The sequence below is a fragment of the Siphateles boraxobius genome, unplaced genomic scaffold, assembly GCF_051911475.1.
Source record: "Siphateles boraxobius isolate OS27281-9 unplaced genomic scaffold, OSU_SipBor_1 13, whole genome shotgun sequence".
Classification (NCBI taxonomy): domain Eukaryota; kingdom Metazoa; phylum Chordata; class Actinopteri; order Cypriniformes; family Leuciscidae; genus Siphateles; species Siphateles boraxobius.
The window spans coordinates 6,784,804-6,800,869 of record NW_027508733.1 but is presented as its reverse complement, the minus strand read 5'-3'; the positions used below and the strand labels follow the sequence as shown (position 1 = coordinate 6,800,869).

At 37.8% G+C, this 16,066-nt stretch overlaps 2 protein-coding genes across 2 annotated transcripts in view; one reads left to right on the top strand and one right to left on the bottom strand.

Moving 5' to 3' along the window:
* Positions 1 to 16,066, bottom strand: part of LOC143735322 (ladderlectin-like) — a 242,472-nt gene that overhangs the window by 33,526 nt on the left and 192,880 nt on the right. The gene's annotated exons all lie outside the window — the stretch shown is intronic.
* LOC143735306 (uncharacterized) lies at positions 613 to 5,523 on the top strand. The gene is made up of 6 exons (XM_077225450.1): positions 613 to 905; positions 2,468 to 2,875; positions 3,171 to 3,242; positions 4,493 to 4,597; positions 4,690 to 4,740; positions 5,171 to 5,523. The coding sequence occupies exons 1-5, from the start codon at positions 860 to 862 to the stop codon at positions 4,731 to 4,733; spliced, it is 675 nt and encodes a 224-aa protein (XP_077081565.1). The 5' UTR covers positions 613 to 859; the 3' UTR covers positions 4,734 to 4,740; positions 5,171 to 5,523.

Genomic DNA, 16,066 nt, shown 5'->3' with positions numbered 1-16,066 from the left:
CGTAACTTTAAGTAAGTAGCCTACATGTAGTTAATTAATATTACTCAGTACTTAGGCTATTTGTGTAAGTACAATGTAACTACCTCACCTTAAAATAAAGTGTAACCGCACTGATTGTTTGCTCACCATCTAATCTCCCCAGACTTTAATATGTAGCCTTGTTAAGAGATGATCAACGATATTTGCTGGTTTGACTGGTCATGATGTTTTGGCTCATCAGTGACATCATACTGGGAATGAAGACTTGTACTGGGAACAGCGCCATCTGGTGGCTCATGATGCATGTTTCATCAACTGAGAATGTTATTCTTTCATAAGTAGGCTAAATATGTTTTTTTTTTTGTTATAATAATTATCCTCACTCACTCACTCACTCACACACACACACACACACACACACACACACACACACACACACACACGCAAATAAAGTAGATTTTTTTTTTTATTGATAAATGAAGCATAACTGCTTTGAAAACTTTCAAAGCAGCCAACAACCTACATATTTCAACCAACCAAATTAAAACTCGCAACTTAAGAAATTTAACAGGAAACAAAACTTAGTTTGCCTATCACGTGATTTTTTCAGAAACGATACAAGCCTGGAGCCCTGGACACGTAATCTTGTACAAATACAGGCGTGGTTGCCTGACTGATGAAGAAATTAGGCACTGTTTACTGTCCCTTTCTTTAGAGAAACATCGTTGTTTACGTCAACTTCTAGTGATCTTCTCTGTGTCCTGTCCTCTATCATCAAAGGGACTCCGGGAAAACGACGATGCTGCAAAATTCAAGATTCGATTAAATTGATTTAACATTGTGAACAGCGACAAAAAAATAAAAATAAAAAATTCTGAAAATGGGAAGTTATCGTTTGCTAACTCTGTTTGTTTTTCTCGTTAATGGTAAGTCACTTGACTTTGTATTTTTGATAGGCAATGCATTGACATAGCAAATGCTGTCATGAGAATGAGTTGAAAGTGTGTAGCTGTAGGCTATGTGATGTAAATTGCTTTGGATAAATGTCTCTGCCGACTGCAGGTGTAAATGCATCAAACACATGCACAGGACAATGTCACTCCATGAATTGCATCCTGATTCAATCCGTTTAAATAGTTTAAGTTCGCGCAATGCTTAAGTTTTTATTTATTTTTTGGCGAGTTTCCAAGACAGAATCAGTCAGCACTCCCTTTGTTCTGTCTCAACCCGTTTGACTAGTTCTGCCAGCAAAAACAGTCATAAGCCAATTTTACACATGTAATGCTTTTAATGTAGCCTATTATGTAAATGAATTATTCCCTGTCTCTCCCTTTCTTGTTCTGTGTCCGCAAGTGATTAAACAAAAAACGAAACTTTGCTGTTGATCACGTGATCTCCTGAGAAACGATACAAGCCTCGATACTTAATATAGCCTACAGATGACCTTGAGCTTCTGTTTCATATGTAACACCACTAATAAATGGTCTAAACTGTCTGGTTTAGAGCTGGTCTCCCTGAATAACCAAACTTAAGTGCTCAATCTCCTTTAAAAGCAAACAGACCAGCTACTGCGCAGCATAAAACCAGGAAGCAAGCTCAGGCTGGTGAAAGATGTTTATCAGTAGGGACAACAAGTCCAATATATTCACCTAGAATCATGACTGGTCGGAAAGGCATTGATATCTTACTTTTTAATCATTATGAGTTGACTACTATGCACATGTTTGCCCCAACTTCAGAAATAGTATTAATACGGAAGAGGATTAGGGCCAAGCTATAATAATTAATAATAATTATAGTATATAGAGATTGTAGTCAATATAATTAATTATAATTATAATTAATTATTCTCATTATATTAATCATTATAGTTATAAGAAAAACTTGTTACATTTTTAGAAAAAAAGTCGAAATACAATGTTGGGAAAAAACTAATTAAATTTCGAGAATAAAGTCGTGTTTCGAGAAAAAAAAAATTGTTACATTTCGAGGAAAAAACTTGAAATACTATGTTGAGAAATAACTCGTTAAATTTCGAGAATAAAGCCGTTGTTTTGAGAAAAACCTCAACATAAAATGTAATTCTTAAAGTGTTTTAGTTTTATTAACATTTTATTTCTACCTTTTCTAGAAATTAAATTTTTTTCTTAAAACAAGTTTATTCTCAAATTATAATGAGTTTATCAACATTTTATTAAGAATTTTTTTTAAATTTCGCATTATGATAACTTAAATCTCTTTTATTATTGCTTGGTCCTAATCCTCTTCTGTTATAGTAATAGTTCTGTATGAATTATTTTAATATTTACATGTAAAATGAGCCTGTAAAAATCTAAATTTTTTTACCACGGATATCTTTATGACTTAAGATCTTCTGTCATTGGCTTATTATCAAACACATTGCTGTGTTGTTGAAATCCTTGTCAAATGCACACACACACACACAGACACACACATATAAGTAATTATTGTTAATCTGTGTCTTTAGGTGTGGTTGGTGACGCCTCTGGTTTGACCTTGCTATCAGTGATGGAGGGAAGATCAGTCTCTCTAAACACTGGTGTTACCAAACAACAACGTGACAAGATGCTGTGGTATTTCAACAACACTCTCATAGCTCTGATCAACGGAGAGCCCAGTACTAGCTGTCTGTATGATGGAGAAGACGGGAGATTTAGAGACAGAGTGGTGGTGGACTATTCGACTGGATCTCTGAACATCACAGACATCAGATCTGAACACGCTGGACGTTATGAAGCAAATTTCATCCAAAGCAAGAGTTCAGGAACCAGCCAAAGCTTGAACCGAAACAGCAAGTGTGACAGCACAAAGATCACCAGAAAAATGAGCAACATTGGCGACACCATAAAAACATTCATCGTTTCCGTCAGCAGCAGTGAGTCATTTAATCATCTTGCCTGCAGCATTTTTGACTTTGTGATTGTTTGAATGTCTAAACCGTCACATTCAGACCAGTTTATCCTCTTTCCTTGTATAAAACCTGTTTCAGAGCAGATTTCCTGCATCATGTCTGTTTTGGCAAGATTAGACTGACACTGTTCAGTCCTTTTCTGTAGATATACCTTATGAATAATTCAACATTATGATGATATTAAAAATTATAACTGATTATATCTGACTGCCTATATATATCAAACTTTAAAAAAAAAATTTTATCTTGTATTTTCCAGCTTCTCTGTCTGCTCCTGACAAAACCAATGACGAATCGTACGAGACGGAGAAGGGGCGGGAGTCTGACAGGAGTATGTTTCTTCTCACTTCTTTTTTACAGTCATGTGAAACAGTGTGTGTGTTTGTGTTGAAATGCTGTGTTCAGCCTTCTGTGCACTTTGTTCTCGTCTGTCTAAAGGACATTGTTCTAGAAGTTTTTTTGCAAACCTAAGCCATGCTGCTGTGTTCTTTCTCCTGGCAACTGTTCCAAACATGCCATACTTGTCCCATCTTCTTCTAATTGTACTGCCATGAACTATCATTTCACATGCTAACTGAGGCCTGTAGAGTCTGAGGTGTAGCTCTTGGGTGTTTTGGCAATGGCCCTGCAACACTTCATAGATTAATGACAGCAACAATTATTTGTCTATGGTTACGTTCAGACTGCAGGTAAATGTGGACCAAAATCCCAAATTCAAGTTGTTGTTTTTTTGCTCATGTGACACTTTTTTTCCCCCAAAGTGATGTGAACAGTACAAATCACATGGAATATTATCTTTTCATTTGCCATTGGGGCCACTTCCATATGTGATCCTAATTCAGATGCAGGTCAGATGTTTTGCTATGCGACCTCAGTCTGAACAGTCATATGGGAATTCATGTGACTTTTAAGTCACATTTCAAATGTCACAGATCAACATTCATCACATTTCTGTGCTCATGTGAGTCACTTGAAATATTTTACATACCTGAAGTCATCAAGATGGTTTTACATAAACGCATAATCGCTTACTTTAGTGTCCTCTGTGTTTCTGTATGACAGCGTGTTGCTTGACGTCTTTTTATCGTTCTTTTGCGCATTAAAGTGTCAGATCAGGACCATGATCTGTTCACACTGGAATCTGATATCCACATTTAAAACAACAATTTAAACATCTATAATCTGAGTAATAAATCGGAATTGAGCACTAAGGCTCGCAGTGTGAAAGCAGCTTATGATCATTGCTGGTGTCTTAACACACACCTGAAGGCTCCAGACCAGCAAACTGAGAGAACTTCTGCTATTATAGAGGTGATCACACTTGCTGATGATCAATTCATCAAAGGCATTTGATTAGCAGCGCTAAGACTGCTACTAACCCTCTTCATTCCTATGTTAACAGTAAGGGTGTCCTTAGTTTTTCACACATGGCTTCTCCATTTTGTCCAGAAGATTTTTTGTCCCAATACATAAAACCATGGAGTTTAACGAGGGTTTAATTTATTTTTTCACATGACTGGATATCCATTTACTGTATCAGATTCACTCACACTAATGACTGTCTGTGTTTATCTGTTCCAGGTTCAGTTCTGATGCCAGTTTCTGTAGCAGTAATGGGTGCTGTTACTGTTCTGATGTCTGTAGCTGTTGGTGTGGTTTACTATCGCCGCAGGAGCTCCACAAATGGCAAGTACCACATTCAGACACTCTAGTAAGAGGAAAACAACATCATTATTATCCAAAAGTAGCATTTAATTGTGTGTGTTTTCTTCTTGCAGCAAAAGCTGAGAAAAACAAGCTTGAGCAACTGTTGAAAGTCTAATTATGAGGTAAGATACTAAACTACTGCAGTTGAACATTTTCATAAAAATACAGTATGGTGCCAATGTCTTAGGTATGTTACAACCTTGTCAAAAATTGTTTAAGTTAAATGTTAAAATGTTTTTCTGTGATGTGCCATCTGTAAATATAATCTCTAAATATTCTTAGTCCCACAAATTGTAATAATCAAGTGATATTTTTTTAATTCACAAAAAATGTGAAAACATCATCCAGTTAGTCTATGATTACATGAAGAGACTGTATCTGTATATTAACTATTTTTATAATTCCACTGATTGAATAGAATTTACAGCAAATTCATCATCATTAATCAAAAATTACTTTTAATCTGAATCTTATTAACTTAATGATGACAGATGTGTTGATTTCACTGCTTATCTCTCACTCTTTACCCTGTGATTCATTGTTTTCTTACAGCGTCTGTGACGTCACCCATAGACTTTCTGAAGAACGGTTTTGAGGCTGTTTATGGGGGGTATGGGCGGCGCCATCTTTGAAAATCTTTTCAGAAAGGATACAGAGGTGGTATGATGTTGTGTTAGATCATGGCCGAGACGTCAAATTTCAGGAATTCCACTAGGCGCAGCCCGTTATCAGCTGTCAATCACGCCGTCAATCAAAGTTAACCACGCCCTTATTTGTCATAGATTTTATATCTAAATATGATCTAAACTAACGAGTTAGAAAAAAATTCACCCCCCTCACAGTTGTCAGGCACTCGGAACCTATCGAAAAATACAATAAAAGTCCATGGAACCAACCTGTAAAAACATGAATTTATGCTGTGAAAACGGACATTTTAACTTGTGGTCTATGGACATTTGCTCCCTTTTGGGACCTGCCCCTAGCGGATTTTCGATGTATTGCAGTTTTTCGCACTTCCGGGTGGGCTTCATTTTTCAGATTAGAATGTTGTCGCTTGGTCATGACCCACATAGACATCATATAGATAGACGCCCTATTGACCGCTACTGCCTATTGGCGCGGACGAGCCGCGGCGCAGCCATCTTAAACCGGTCACCGGCTCCGCTCAGTGTAATCTGTTTGGCAGGTGCAATGAGCTGTCAGCGCATTAAATTAATCATATCTCACTAAATACCGAACTGATTTTCATGCGGGTTTTTTTGCTGCAAAGGTCATACACTTAGCTACCATACAGGACACATTGAATATTTTGTTCACAAAATACAACTAATAGTACGGTTATGTTAAATGTTAAATCTTACTTGTGTAAAGTAATCCCCGAGTGATGGTCCGCTGATTTGAGCAGGAATATGCTGCACAGTGCTCTGAAATCTACTGCTGCTATGCAACGCAAATAGGAGTATGACCGGTTTAAGATGGCGGCCGCATTTCTCACTGCCCAGCGGCCAATAGGGCATCTAGTCTCTATATGATGTCTATGATGACCCATGTCGTAGTTAGAAAGGACTATGTGAACAAAGCTGACGTTGATCATAAGTCTGAGTGGACGTCCAAGATGCAATTCTTGCATCACTCGTGTTCATACTGTATGCTCCCACTGAGCCAAATAATGAGAAAGAACCAAGTTGCTTATCATACACTTAGAGTTTGGAGTTTAGAAGTTGAAAAGACAAAAGACAAATTTTAGAGTTGTTTCAACTCATGTTTGGGTCAAATATGGACAAACCCAACCGTTGGTTTAAAATTGTAATTAAATAATAAAAATAATATGTTTATTTTATATAGCACTCAAAGAGTGTTACAATCAATAAACAACTGGCCTACATCAAAAACAAGACAAAAATAAGAAACAATACAGTATACAGGGATGCTCATATTGACCGTTTAACCGTTAACCGAAAGTAAAAATTTGAACCGATTAATACCAGTTAAACGGTTTAAAAGTTAAAGTTTTTTTTTTTAAGGTTTTCTTTTTTAGTTTGCTGCATGGTTAAGAAATACTATAAAGAAATACTATATAGCCTATATTTGTTAACTCACGGGGCGCGTCGACACGCGCAACCACACAGACATATTTCGCTGAGCAAGCAAAATGAAGCGTGCGAAAAGAAGTAGGCCTATAGTGTGGGACCATTTAGACAGAAAGAGCGACGAAGTTACTTGCAAAATGTGCTACGCGGTATTAAAATACAGCAGTAGTACAAGTACAATGTAATATCACTGGCGAAGCAAGCAAATGAAAGGCGCTTCCCAAAGCTGGCCACGCTTTGGGAAGATAACGAGACGTTATCTCTGTATTCCCGGGATATCTGTGCCATCGGAGAGGGTGTTTTCTGCCGCGTTTTATGTTTTTCTCTGTTGTCACTGTCAGAAATGCTGCAGGTGAGTGAAAATGTAAGGTTATTTTGTTGATCTGGTCTGTATGCTGCTGTTTGCACGTCAATAGCTTATAAACCCGTGAACTTTTTATTTTTATTTTTTAGTGTGTGTGTGTGGCATTTTTAACGGGTCACATATACTCGTCAATTTTATTTTAATTTAATTCCAATTCAATATTATAATCTTATCAGTTAACGGTTAATACTCGGATAACGACAAAAACAGACAAAAAGCCCAGGAGTCACATGACAAAAAGTAAACAATTAAAAAAAAAAATTTTTGGCCTAATGTAATAAATAAATATATATATTTTTAAATGTAATCCAATGGTTTTTTTTTTTTTACCCAAACATGAGTTGAAACCCAGCATTTTTAAGGTGTAGGCTACTTAGATGACACCAGATCTACTTAGATCTATCACCTACTGTAACACAGCTCAATTGACTCGCTGTGCAAATGCCCCGTGCAAAGGTAACCAATGGATGTGCCAAAATTTCTCCAGCTAAACAATTTAAGACAAAACTGAACTCATTACGTTTGGAAACAAACAAAGCAAACCTTGAGGCTAGCGATCTAAAGACAAAAATATCACGTCTTCCCACTGTTAAAACACTGATTGATTAAGTTATGATGCGTTTCAGTAAGTATACTGTATCTGTCAACATATCTCCAGGTGTCCATTCATGTTTATTCTTTAACTGAGGAAGAGATGATCACGTTCACTCGCGCTCCGCGATTCCGCTTGACATTAGGTGACTAGCTGCAACCCATTCACACTAAATGCGTCTCTATAGCAAACATGGTGTTTATCGCGCAATGTATACGCCAAAATGAGTTTTTACGTGCATATGATACGCATGGGTTGGTTTAGGGTAGGTTTAGTAGTGGTAGGGTACGTGCATATGATACGCATGGGTAGGTTTAGTCGTGTGGGGTGCGTGTGTAGGCTATTACACGCAATAAATGGCGTATCAAATGCACACAAAAACTGCGTATCATATGCACGTAAAAACCCATTTTCGCGTATAAATGACACGATAATACACAATGCGTGCTGGGGTGGTGTATCTCGGTGTTTCGGTTCGGTTTGAATTTCGTTACACCCCTAATAAATAATTTGAAAATAAAAACAATCAAAATTAAACTAACTTTAAAATATAGATGGCATTATATACGTTTATGCTGTGCGGTTTCTCTATTTTTGCCTGACTAGTGGCTGGTTTGTATGTGCAATTTCATAAGACTTTTGAGAACAGGTTGTGTCACGTGACCCAGATGGAGATGGCTGCTTGAACTCTTTGCTTCCTCAAACTTCCAATAGTTTTTTCCGTCGAATTCTTTTTTGCTGCTAAACAGACATATAACTGTGCCAGAAACACGTTCTGACAAAGATTTAGCTATTTTTGGCTCGACTCATTCGTAAAAGGTTAAACAAGAAGAACGGAGGATCGCGTCGAACTCTGCAGCATCCACTGATGGACAGCTGGCCAACTTGAAGATAATGTTGCACCAGCTGCAGTCAAAGGAAAACGATCTTGAAAACAGAGGTCGTTGTAAGAATCTTAAGGTACTGGGACTGCCAGAGAAAGCTGAAGACTCAAGCTCACTCTCTACAAACATTCGAGACATGATTCCGAAGTGGTTAGATCTGCCTGCAGTGCAGACTTTCCTGCTCTGGATAACGCGAGGGCTCATCCCAGACTTTCGCATCTAACAATCCGAATCCAGCATTTTTGTTAGTTTTCTAAAAAAGTTCACTGACAAAGAAGCAATCCTGAAATCAGCCCTGAAGAAGATGATTACTCATAATGTTTCAGAGCTTCATTTCTATTTTGATTTGTCAGTCGACGCTTGTTGCAGAAACGTTGTGTGTTCGGACCGTGGGCAAAACTCTAGCATCTTGAGATCTGTATCGTGGCTTTGCTAATCTGGCCAGGCTCATGTGCCCGGACAATGGAAAGATTCGTCTGTGCAATGACCTCGGAGTCAGCCAATACTTTTTTGGACTCTTTTGACAACTAAACTTTGCTCTTGGTTTGATTTTTGGAGGAATACCCCAATAATTTTAAATTTCCACTGGACATGTATGTAAAACAGAAACGCAAATAGAGAATAATTTGTGTAGCTGCTGTTCATAACATAAAAAGGTTAGTTCACCTAAAAATGAAATTTCAGTCATTAATTACTCACCCACATGTCATTCCAAACCTATAAGACTTTGTTCATCTTCAGAACACAAATTAACATCTTTTTGATGAAATCCAAGAGGTTTCTGAACCATTCATAGACAGGATGTTGTCTACATTACAAAAAGGCACAGAAAGGTGGTAAAGACATTGTTAAAATAGTCCATGTGACTCCAGGGGTTTAACTTTATGTTATGAAGTGATGAGAATACTTTTTGTGCAGAAACCCCCCTGAACAAAACCCCCCTTTATTCAACAATCTCTTCTCTTCCACATCATTCTCCTAGGCTGTTGATGTAGTGTAAACAGTGCAGCACTTCCAGATTCTACATCAGAACGCTGTGACACCATTGGCCGACGCTGGTCACGTGAGCACCACGACACATGCGTGTGCTGACGCAGGAGACGGCCAATAGTGAGTCAGTGTTCTAACGTAGAACCTGGAAGCGCTGCACTGTGTTCTCAACGTGAACAGTGCAGGGGACTCACACAGAAGAGAAGAGATTGTTGAATAAAGTTGTTATTTATGTTTGTTTTTTGCACACAAAAAGTATTCTTGTCACTTTGTGTTTTAATCGAGGGAGAGAAAGCTCTTGGATTTCATCAAAAATATCTTAATTTGTGTTCCGAAGATGAACGAAGGTCTTGAGGCCCGTGCAAAATGGGGCGATTATCACACACACTTATCGCCGACGTTTAACGCCGTGACTAAATAAAGGGCGCTAATGTGAGTATGCACATCACGCAAAACGGCAAGCGTAAAAGCGTTATTTTTTTTAAAAACGGCATTCGCTCACATTTAATGATGCACAGATATCATTAAAATGTTTTCATTTATGGAGTCAGATGAAATAACGAGTTAATACATATGAGAAAATGTATTGAATTTAACCAAGAATACTTTGCTGCAAGAAAAGACAGTAACACGCAGAGACCTTCCGTGCTGATCGGATGCCGGACTTTGGGCCTATCGAGCACGAGCTTTACAGTTCACGTGCCTGAAGTTACAGTACTTGGTGGCGCTCAAGCACAAAACAGTCTTGACCGAGCACACATTGATAGAAGAAGACGACAAAGAGGAAGTAAGTCGACGAAAAAGAAGATACAACGAGGCAAGATGAATGTAGAGCTGCTGGTCCCTTTGGTGTCTGAACACAAATATCTTTGACAAACTCCACAGCGACTACAAAAATCTCAATAAGAGTGTGTGAATAGTTTTGGCAAGCACATAAATACCGGCTCTCTTCTTCTTCTGTGTGACAAGCAAATGTCAGAAGTGTAAAGTTGTGCAGCGCCTTGTGTATTGGGTTATTTCTGTGTTTCAATAAGCGCCTTCTACTGTCAGGGAGTGAATTTGAAAATTGCTTGGGTATGAACACAAAGACGCGTCGAAAAACGCTGGCTTTACAGGTTTGGAATGACATGAGGGCGAGTAATTAATGACAGAAATTTCATTTTTGGGTGAACTATCGCTTTAAGCAAGGATAATCATGTGCATTTGATCTAATGTAACTGGAGTATAAGGTTATGAGATGCATTTTATGAATGCTTGGCTAAAGAGATGCGTCTTTAATCTGGGAGAGCGAGTCTTTGTTCCAGTTGTCTTGCTTAACACAGGTAGTTCTTTCTGTTTTAGTTTAAGAGTGGTTTGTGATGGGGCTGCTAAATTTAGTGGTATTAACATGTTACCAGCTGTTTCAAGATGTTTTGGGTTATTATTTTGACTTTTTGCTATCATCTGTGCCTCATTGTTTGGGGATGGTCCTTCTATTTCTGTATTTGGTATCTTTTATTGACAGAACCTGTATTAATTTTTATCTTTGTCTTGATTTCAGCAAAGATTGTAGCATCTTCAGTTCTGTTTAGAACATATATAAATAAAGGTGACTTGACTTGACTTAAGAACTCTGGCATGTCACCTATTGTTTTAAATGAGTTACGACATTTAAAAATGTTGTTTTGAAAACTAGTCCCGTCTGAATTGGCTTGTGTATTGAACTTTTCTATATCTTTGGTTGGCAAAAAAATAAATAAAAAAATACTATTATAGAGTGGTGCAGGGATGCTTTTGGATTATAAAAAAAAAAAAAAAAAAATACTCTGTGATCAACAAAAGTATAATCCTTAAATGTTTTGTCCAAGATGAACACAACTTTTATGAATTTTGAAGCCTAAATGAAGTTGCCAGAAGTAAAAAGCTAAAGCTAGACTATAAACGAACTACACCAGGGCCCCATGACTTTAACGTCACCATCACTTTCAGTTTTCTGTAGTCCTGTAGTCCCATTTAGCCCCTTGTTAGCAACCACCTTTTTCAAGACACGTATCAGCTTAAACAATCACGAGTGGAGTAATACTGATGTATTTTATGGCGTAGAATAGAACGTGAAAGTGTCTTGAGCTTGTGTTCACCACAGACTTTATTTCAGCAATTTAACCAAAACACCAATCAAAAAACCTATTGAGTTCAGGACGATGGAACCGGAAGTGCTAAAATTCAACTTGCTTCCGCGTTTTGGCCTACAAAGTGATGTCATACCTAGACTATACTCTAGCTGGATACTATTATTCTGATGGACCCTTTTCACAAAACCCAGAAATTACTGGAGGCAGGTCCTTTACAACTTGAGATTTTTGTGAAATGAAAAAGACTCTTCAAAATCAGCACATGACCCCAAAAAATGAACAGCCAAAGCCTAAAATAAGAGCTACAAAGCACTAAGGTTGCAACTGAGTTTTAAGATTCAGTTTTATTATGTTGCAATCGCAAATACTTCTACAGTTGTATTTACAAAAAATATATATATTTTGCAGTTTTGCAGTGTACAGTTAAAACAAGAAATACAAATAGTGCAAAGCAATGTAAAACATAAAGAAAATAAGAAAACACTGTAAGTGACAAATAAATGGATGGCAGTGGAGATCAAAAGGATAATATTAATTGTCTTGGTCACTAGATGGCCTCAAAGTTAAGTTTTCACTATACAGTTGCAAAAGTGTTGGCAAACCAGAGCTCCGTTTCAACATCACTAAGTCCTACCTTTGACCACATTATCTTTTGGATGTCATTCTGTTTCCTTCATCAAACTGTTATATATAACTGTCCAATGTCCATAGGCTATAGAAAAATCACATATTTATAATATTCTATTCTATTAAGTATTTAACAATACTTCAGGGTAAATGACACTGAATGACTCACCGCTGACAGTCACACTGAATGATTTTATGGTGTTGCCAAAGTTGCTTATTTTTCTGGTGATTTTTGTGCTGTCGCACATGCTGATTCAGTTCAAGCTTTGCCTGGTTCCTGAACTTTCGCTTCTGATGAGTTCTGCTTCATAACGTCCAGCATGTTCAGATCCGTATGTATAACGTCCTTATGTATAAAACTTCTCAGAAATGCTCTTAAGAATAGTCTTGAGCTTTGACTTAAGTGTCAAAAATTTCTTAGTAAAAAGTAGGACTTCTCTAAGAGTAGAAGACTTTTATAAAGCAGCTAAAATCAACTATCAGTAAAGTCTAAGACTGGTTCTTAAGTGCTGACAGAGGTGGGACTTAAAGGATTAGTTCACCTCAAAATGAAAATTTCCTGATAATTTACTCAACCCAATGCCATCCAAGATATTCATGTCTTTCTTTCTTCAGTGGAAACATAGTATATCAATAAAAATTTATATATTAATCAATAAAATCCACAATTGTTCGTCTTGTGCTGGTCTGCGACGCGCCAGGCATTACGTCATTACGTTGGAATGGTTAAGTGGAAGTACCAACCCATTGTTTACAAGTGTGGAGAAGGTTTTACTGTACAAATTTTACTGTATGTTGAATGACATATTTATGTATTTGTGTCAGTTTATTGTTTAAAATGGTCCTTTCGTGTGCGTATCCTGAATGTTTAAAACAATGGGTTGGTACTTCCACTTGACCTTTCCAATGTGATGACGTAATGCCTGGCGCGTCGCAGACCAGCACAAGATGAACAATTGTGGTTAAAAAGTATATCAATTTTTTTTTTTTTTTTAAATGGCCGATCGTTTCGCTAAGACCCCATTCAGCTGGGATCGCGCAGAGACCTTTGAAGCACTTTAAAGCCTTTTGAAACTGCATTGATTTGGACTTCAACATGTTGGTGACCATTAAAGTCCATTGTGTGGAGAAAAATCCTCAAATGTTTTCCTCAAAAAACTTAATTTCTTTTCCACTGATGAAAGAAAGACATGAACATCTTGGATGGCATTGGGGTGAGTAAATGATCAGGAAATTTTCATTTTGAGGTGAACTAATCCTTTAATTGCTGAAAACTAAGGACTACAATGATGTGAACCCAAAATGGCCGCCCTCAACCACCGAATCAGCCAATAGTGAGCCTGCAAGGGTGAGGTCACAGCAGCATGACACCAACAATTGAATGCAATTATAAAATTATTTAAATAAGAAACTAAAAACATTATTGTGATATTTACATTTATTTAAAAGATGGATTTGCATTATGCAAAATTATTACAAATTAGTTTTGATGCTACAGAATACTTTTGATGTATGCGTCATAATTTACGGGTGGACGATGATGCAAACATGAGCTCCATCAGCGGCTCCAACAGCTCCAGGGAAGCCTGAAATCCTCATGAAAGTGGCTTGCTTTTGTTGAATGGTTTGAAGATCAGTTGGAAAGTCAATGAACTGGCTCCAACAGCTGCCAGTGGACACAAGTGTTGACCAGCCTAGGAAAATTGACATCTTCACCCTTTATCCAAATATTATTAAAAATGTGTTCAAGATTTTGTAAGCATATTGTGTAGTTATGCTTTTAGTCAATTGTTTCATTTGTGATAATACAAAGCTTAGTTTCCCTTCCATTTTCTCAGAAACAATATTTAAGCCTGGATACGTAATTTTGTAAAAAATACAACCATGTATGATTCATAGCTGTATATCAGTTCAACAAGTAATATTCAGTTTTCTGTTCAATTCTACAGGAATTTATTTGTGTGACATAGTTTTACACTTGTGGGGTTGCTGTATACAATAATAGCCTACAACAAAATGAAAACAGCAACATAACATAAATTGAGAAAAAATAAAAACACTGCAGTTAACAAAGAAAAATAAAATGGATGACATTAAAGTATACAATTAAATATTCAAGAATACTGTTTCAATGGCCCAATACACCAGATTCGAGTAATAAACCCTTTACAATCAATCTCAGAGTATAGAATAAAGCATTTCAATAACTAAACAATTAGACTATGCATAGTTTAAACCAGCAATAGGCCACAATATTTAGGGCCCAAGCCTTGAAAAGGCGAAGGCCCTATTGTTTTCCTTAGGATTATTTTTTTTTTCTCCTCTTTTATTTTTCTTACGACTATTCGGGCACTTTTGGGGCTCTTAACGTGCACGAAAACTCTTGAAACTTTGCACGCGGGTCAGAACCCGCGGCCATCAGGGTCGGGGTGAAGATGGTACCCGGGCGTGGCAGGGGGGCTCGACAGCGCCCCCTGGAACGGGGTCCGAAAACTTGGTCCATAAATCAAACACGCTTGTATGTAAGAATATGAAACTCGGTACACATATAGATCTCATCGGTTCATATATACTTCATGCTCTTACTTTTTACCCCAGCCCAACAGGAAGTCGGCTATTTAGGGTTGTTTGTAAAACGCATGCAATGGAATTTAAAGTACTTCTCCTAGAGAATTCAAAGAAATGCCACGAAACTCGGTCAGCATGAAGTCAAGACATTGAGGATGAAAAATTGCGAGGGGATTTTTGATATCTCGAACGGTGTGGCCGTGGCGAGGAAACGAAATTATGGCGAGAAACGTGAAACAGGAAGTGTGTTATAACTTCTGCATACATTAACTGATCTTGATGAAACTTCAGCAGTGTGTTCGTTGTAAGAGGCCGATCACATGGATGTGACTTTTGTGAGTCAAAGTTATAGCGCCACCAACTGGCAGCAGGAAGTGTGTCACTTTCAAAATGCTTCGAAATCACCCTCTTATTTTAACCCAATTTGCTTCAAACTTCATCTGTATAATGTAAACATACGCCATATGTAGACCTGTGAATGGATTCTTGATATCTTTGATACTGTTGCCGTGGCAACACATCAAACTTTAAAATTCTTTTTTGATGCTTTTGAGACTCTTAGCATGCTTGAAATTGCATGAAACTCGACAGACATGTCACATATATTAGCCAGTAGACATGTGCAAAGTTTCAGGAACGGGCGTGGTGCAGGGACTCAGTAGCGCCACCTTTTGACAAAAGTGAGAGGGTTAGTTTCATAGTTTTACCTGCAATCTTAAAACTCGGTAGGCATATTGTTCAGATCAAGCCGGACAACTTTCTAATTTACAGATTTTGGTTCCGAACAACAGGAAGTCAGATATTTTGGTTTGAATGGGATGTTTTGGAGTAATCTCTGTCCCTCTCTCCCTCTCTCTGCATACCTCTGTGTCTGTGGGGGGAGGGGGATGTGTCTGTTTGAGTGACAAAGCTTTTAATTATTGTTGATCAAGGTTTTGGGGGCTTTTGGGGCCCTTAACATCCTCTAAAACTCTTGAAACTTTGCACACGGGTCAGAACCCGTGGCCATCAGGGCCGGACTGAAGCTGGTACCCGGGCGTGGCAGGGCGGACCGACAGCGCCCCCTGGACTGGGATTCGAACACTTGTCCATAAATCAAAGACACTTGCATGTAATAATATGAAACTCGGTACACTTATAGATCTCATTGGGTTGAACAACTTTCGTGCTCTAAGTTTTACGACATCCCAACAGGAAGCCGGCTATCATGGTTTGTTTGGAA

Coding starts and splice junctions, on each gene's coding strand:
- LOC143735306 (XM_077225450.1), top strand. CDS start 860: ATGGGAAGTTATCGTTTGCTAACTCTGTTTGTTTTTCTCGTTAATG. Junction 3,243..4,492: donor GGGGCGGGAGTCTGACAGGA/GTATGTTTCTTC, acceptor TATCTGTTCCAG/GTTCAGTTCTGATGCCAGTT. Junction 4,598..4,689: donor CCGCAGGAGCTCCACAAATG/GCAAGTACCACA, acceptor TTCTTCTTGCAG/CAAAAGCTGAGAAAAACAAG.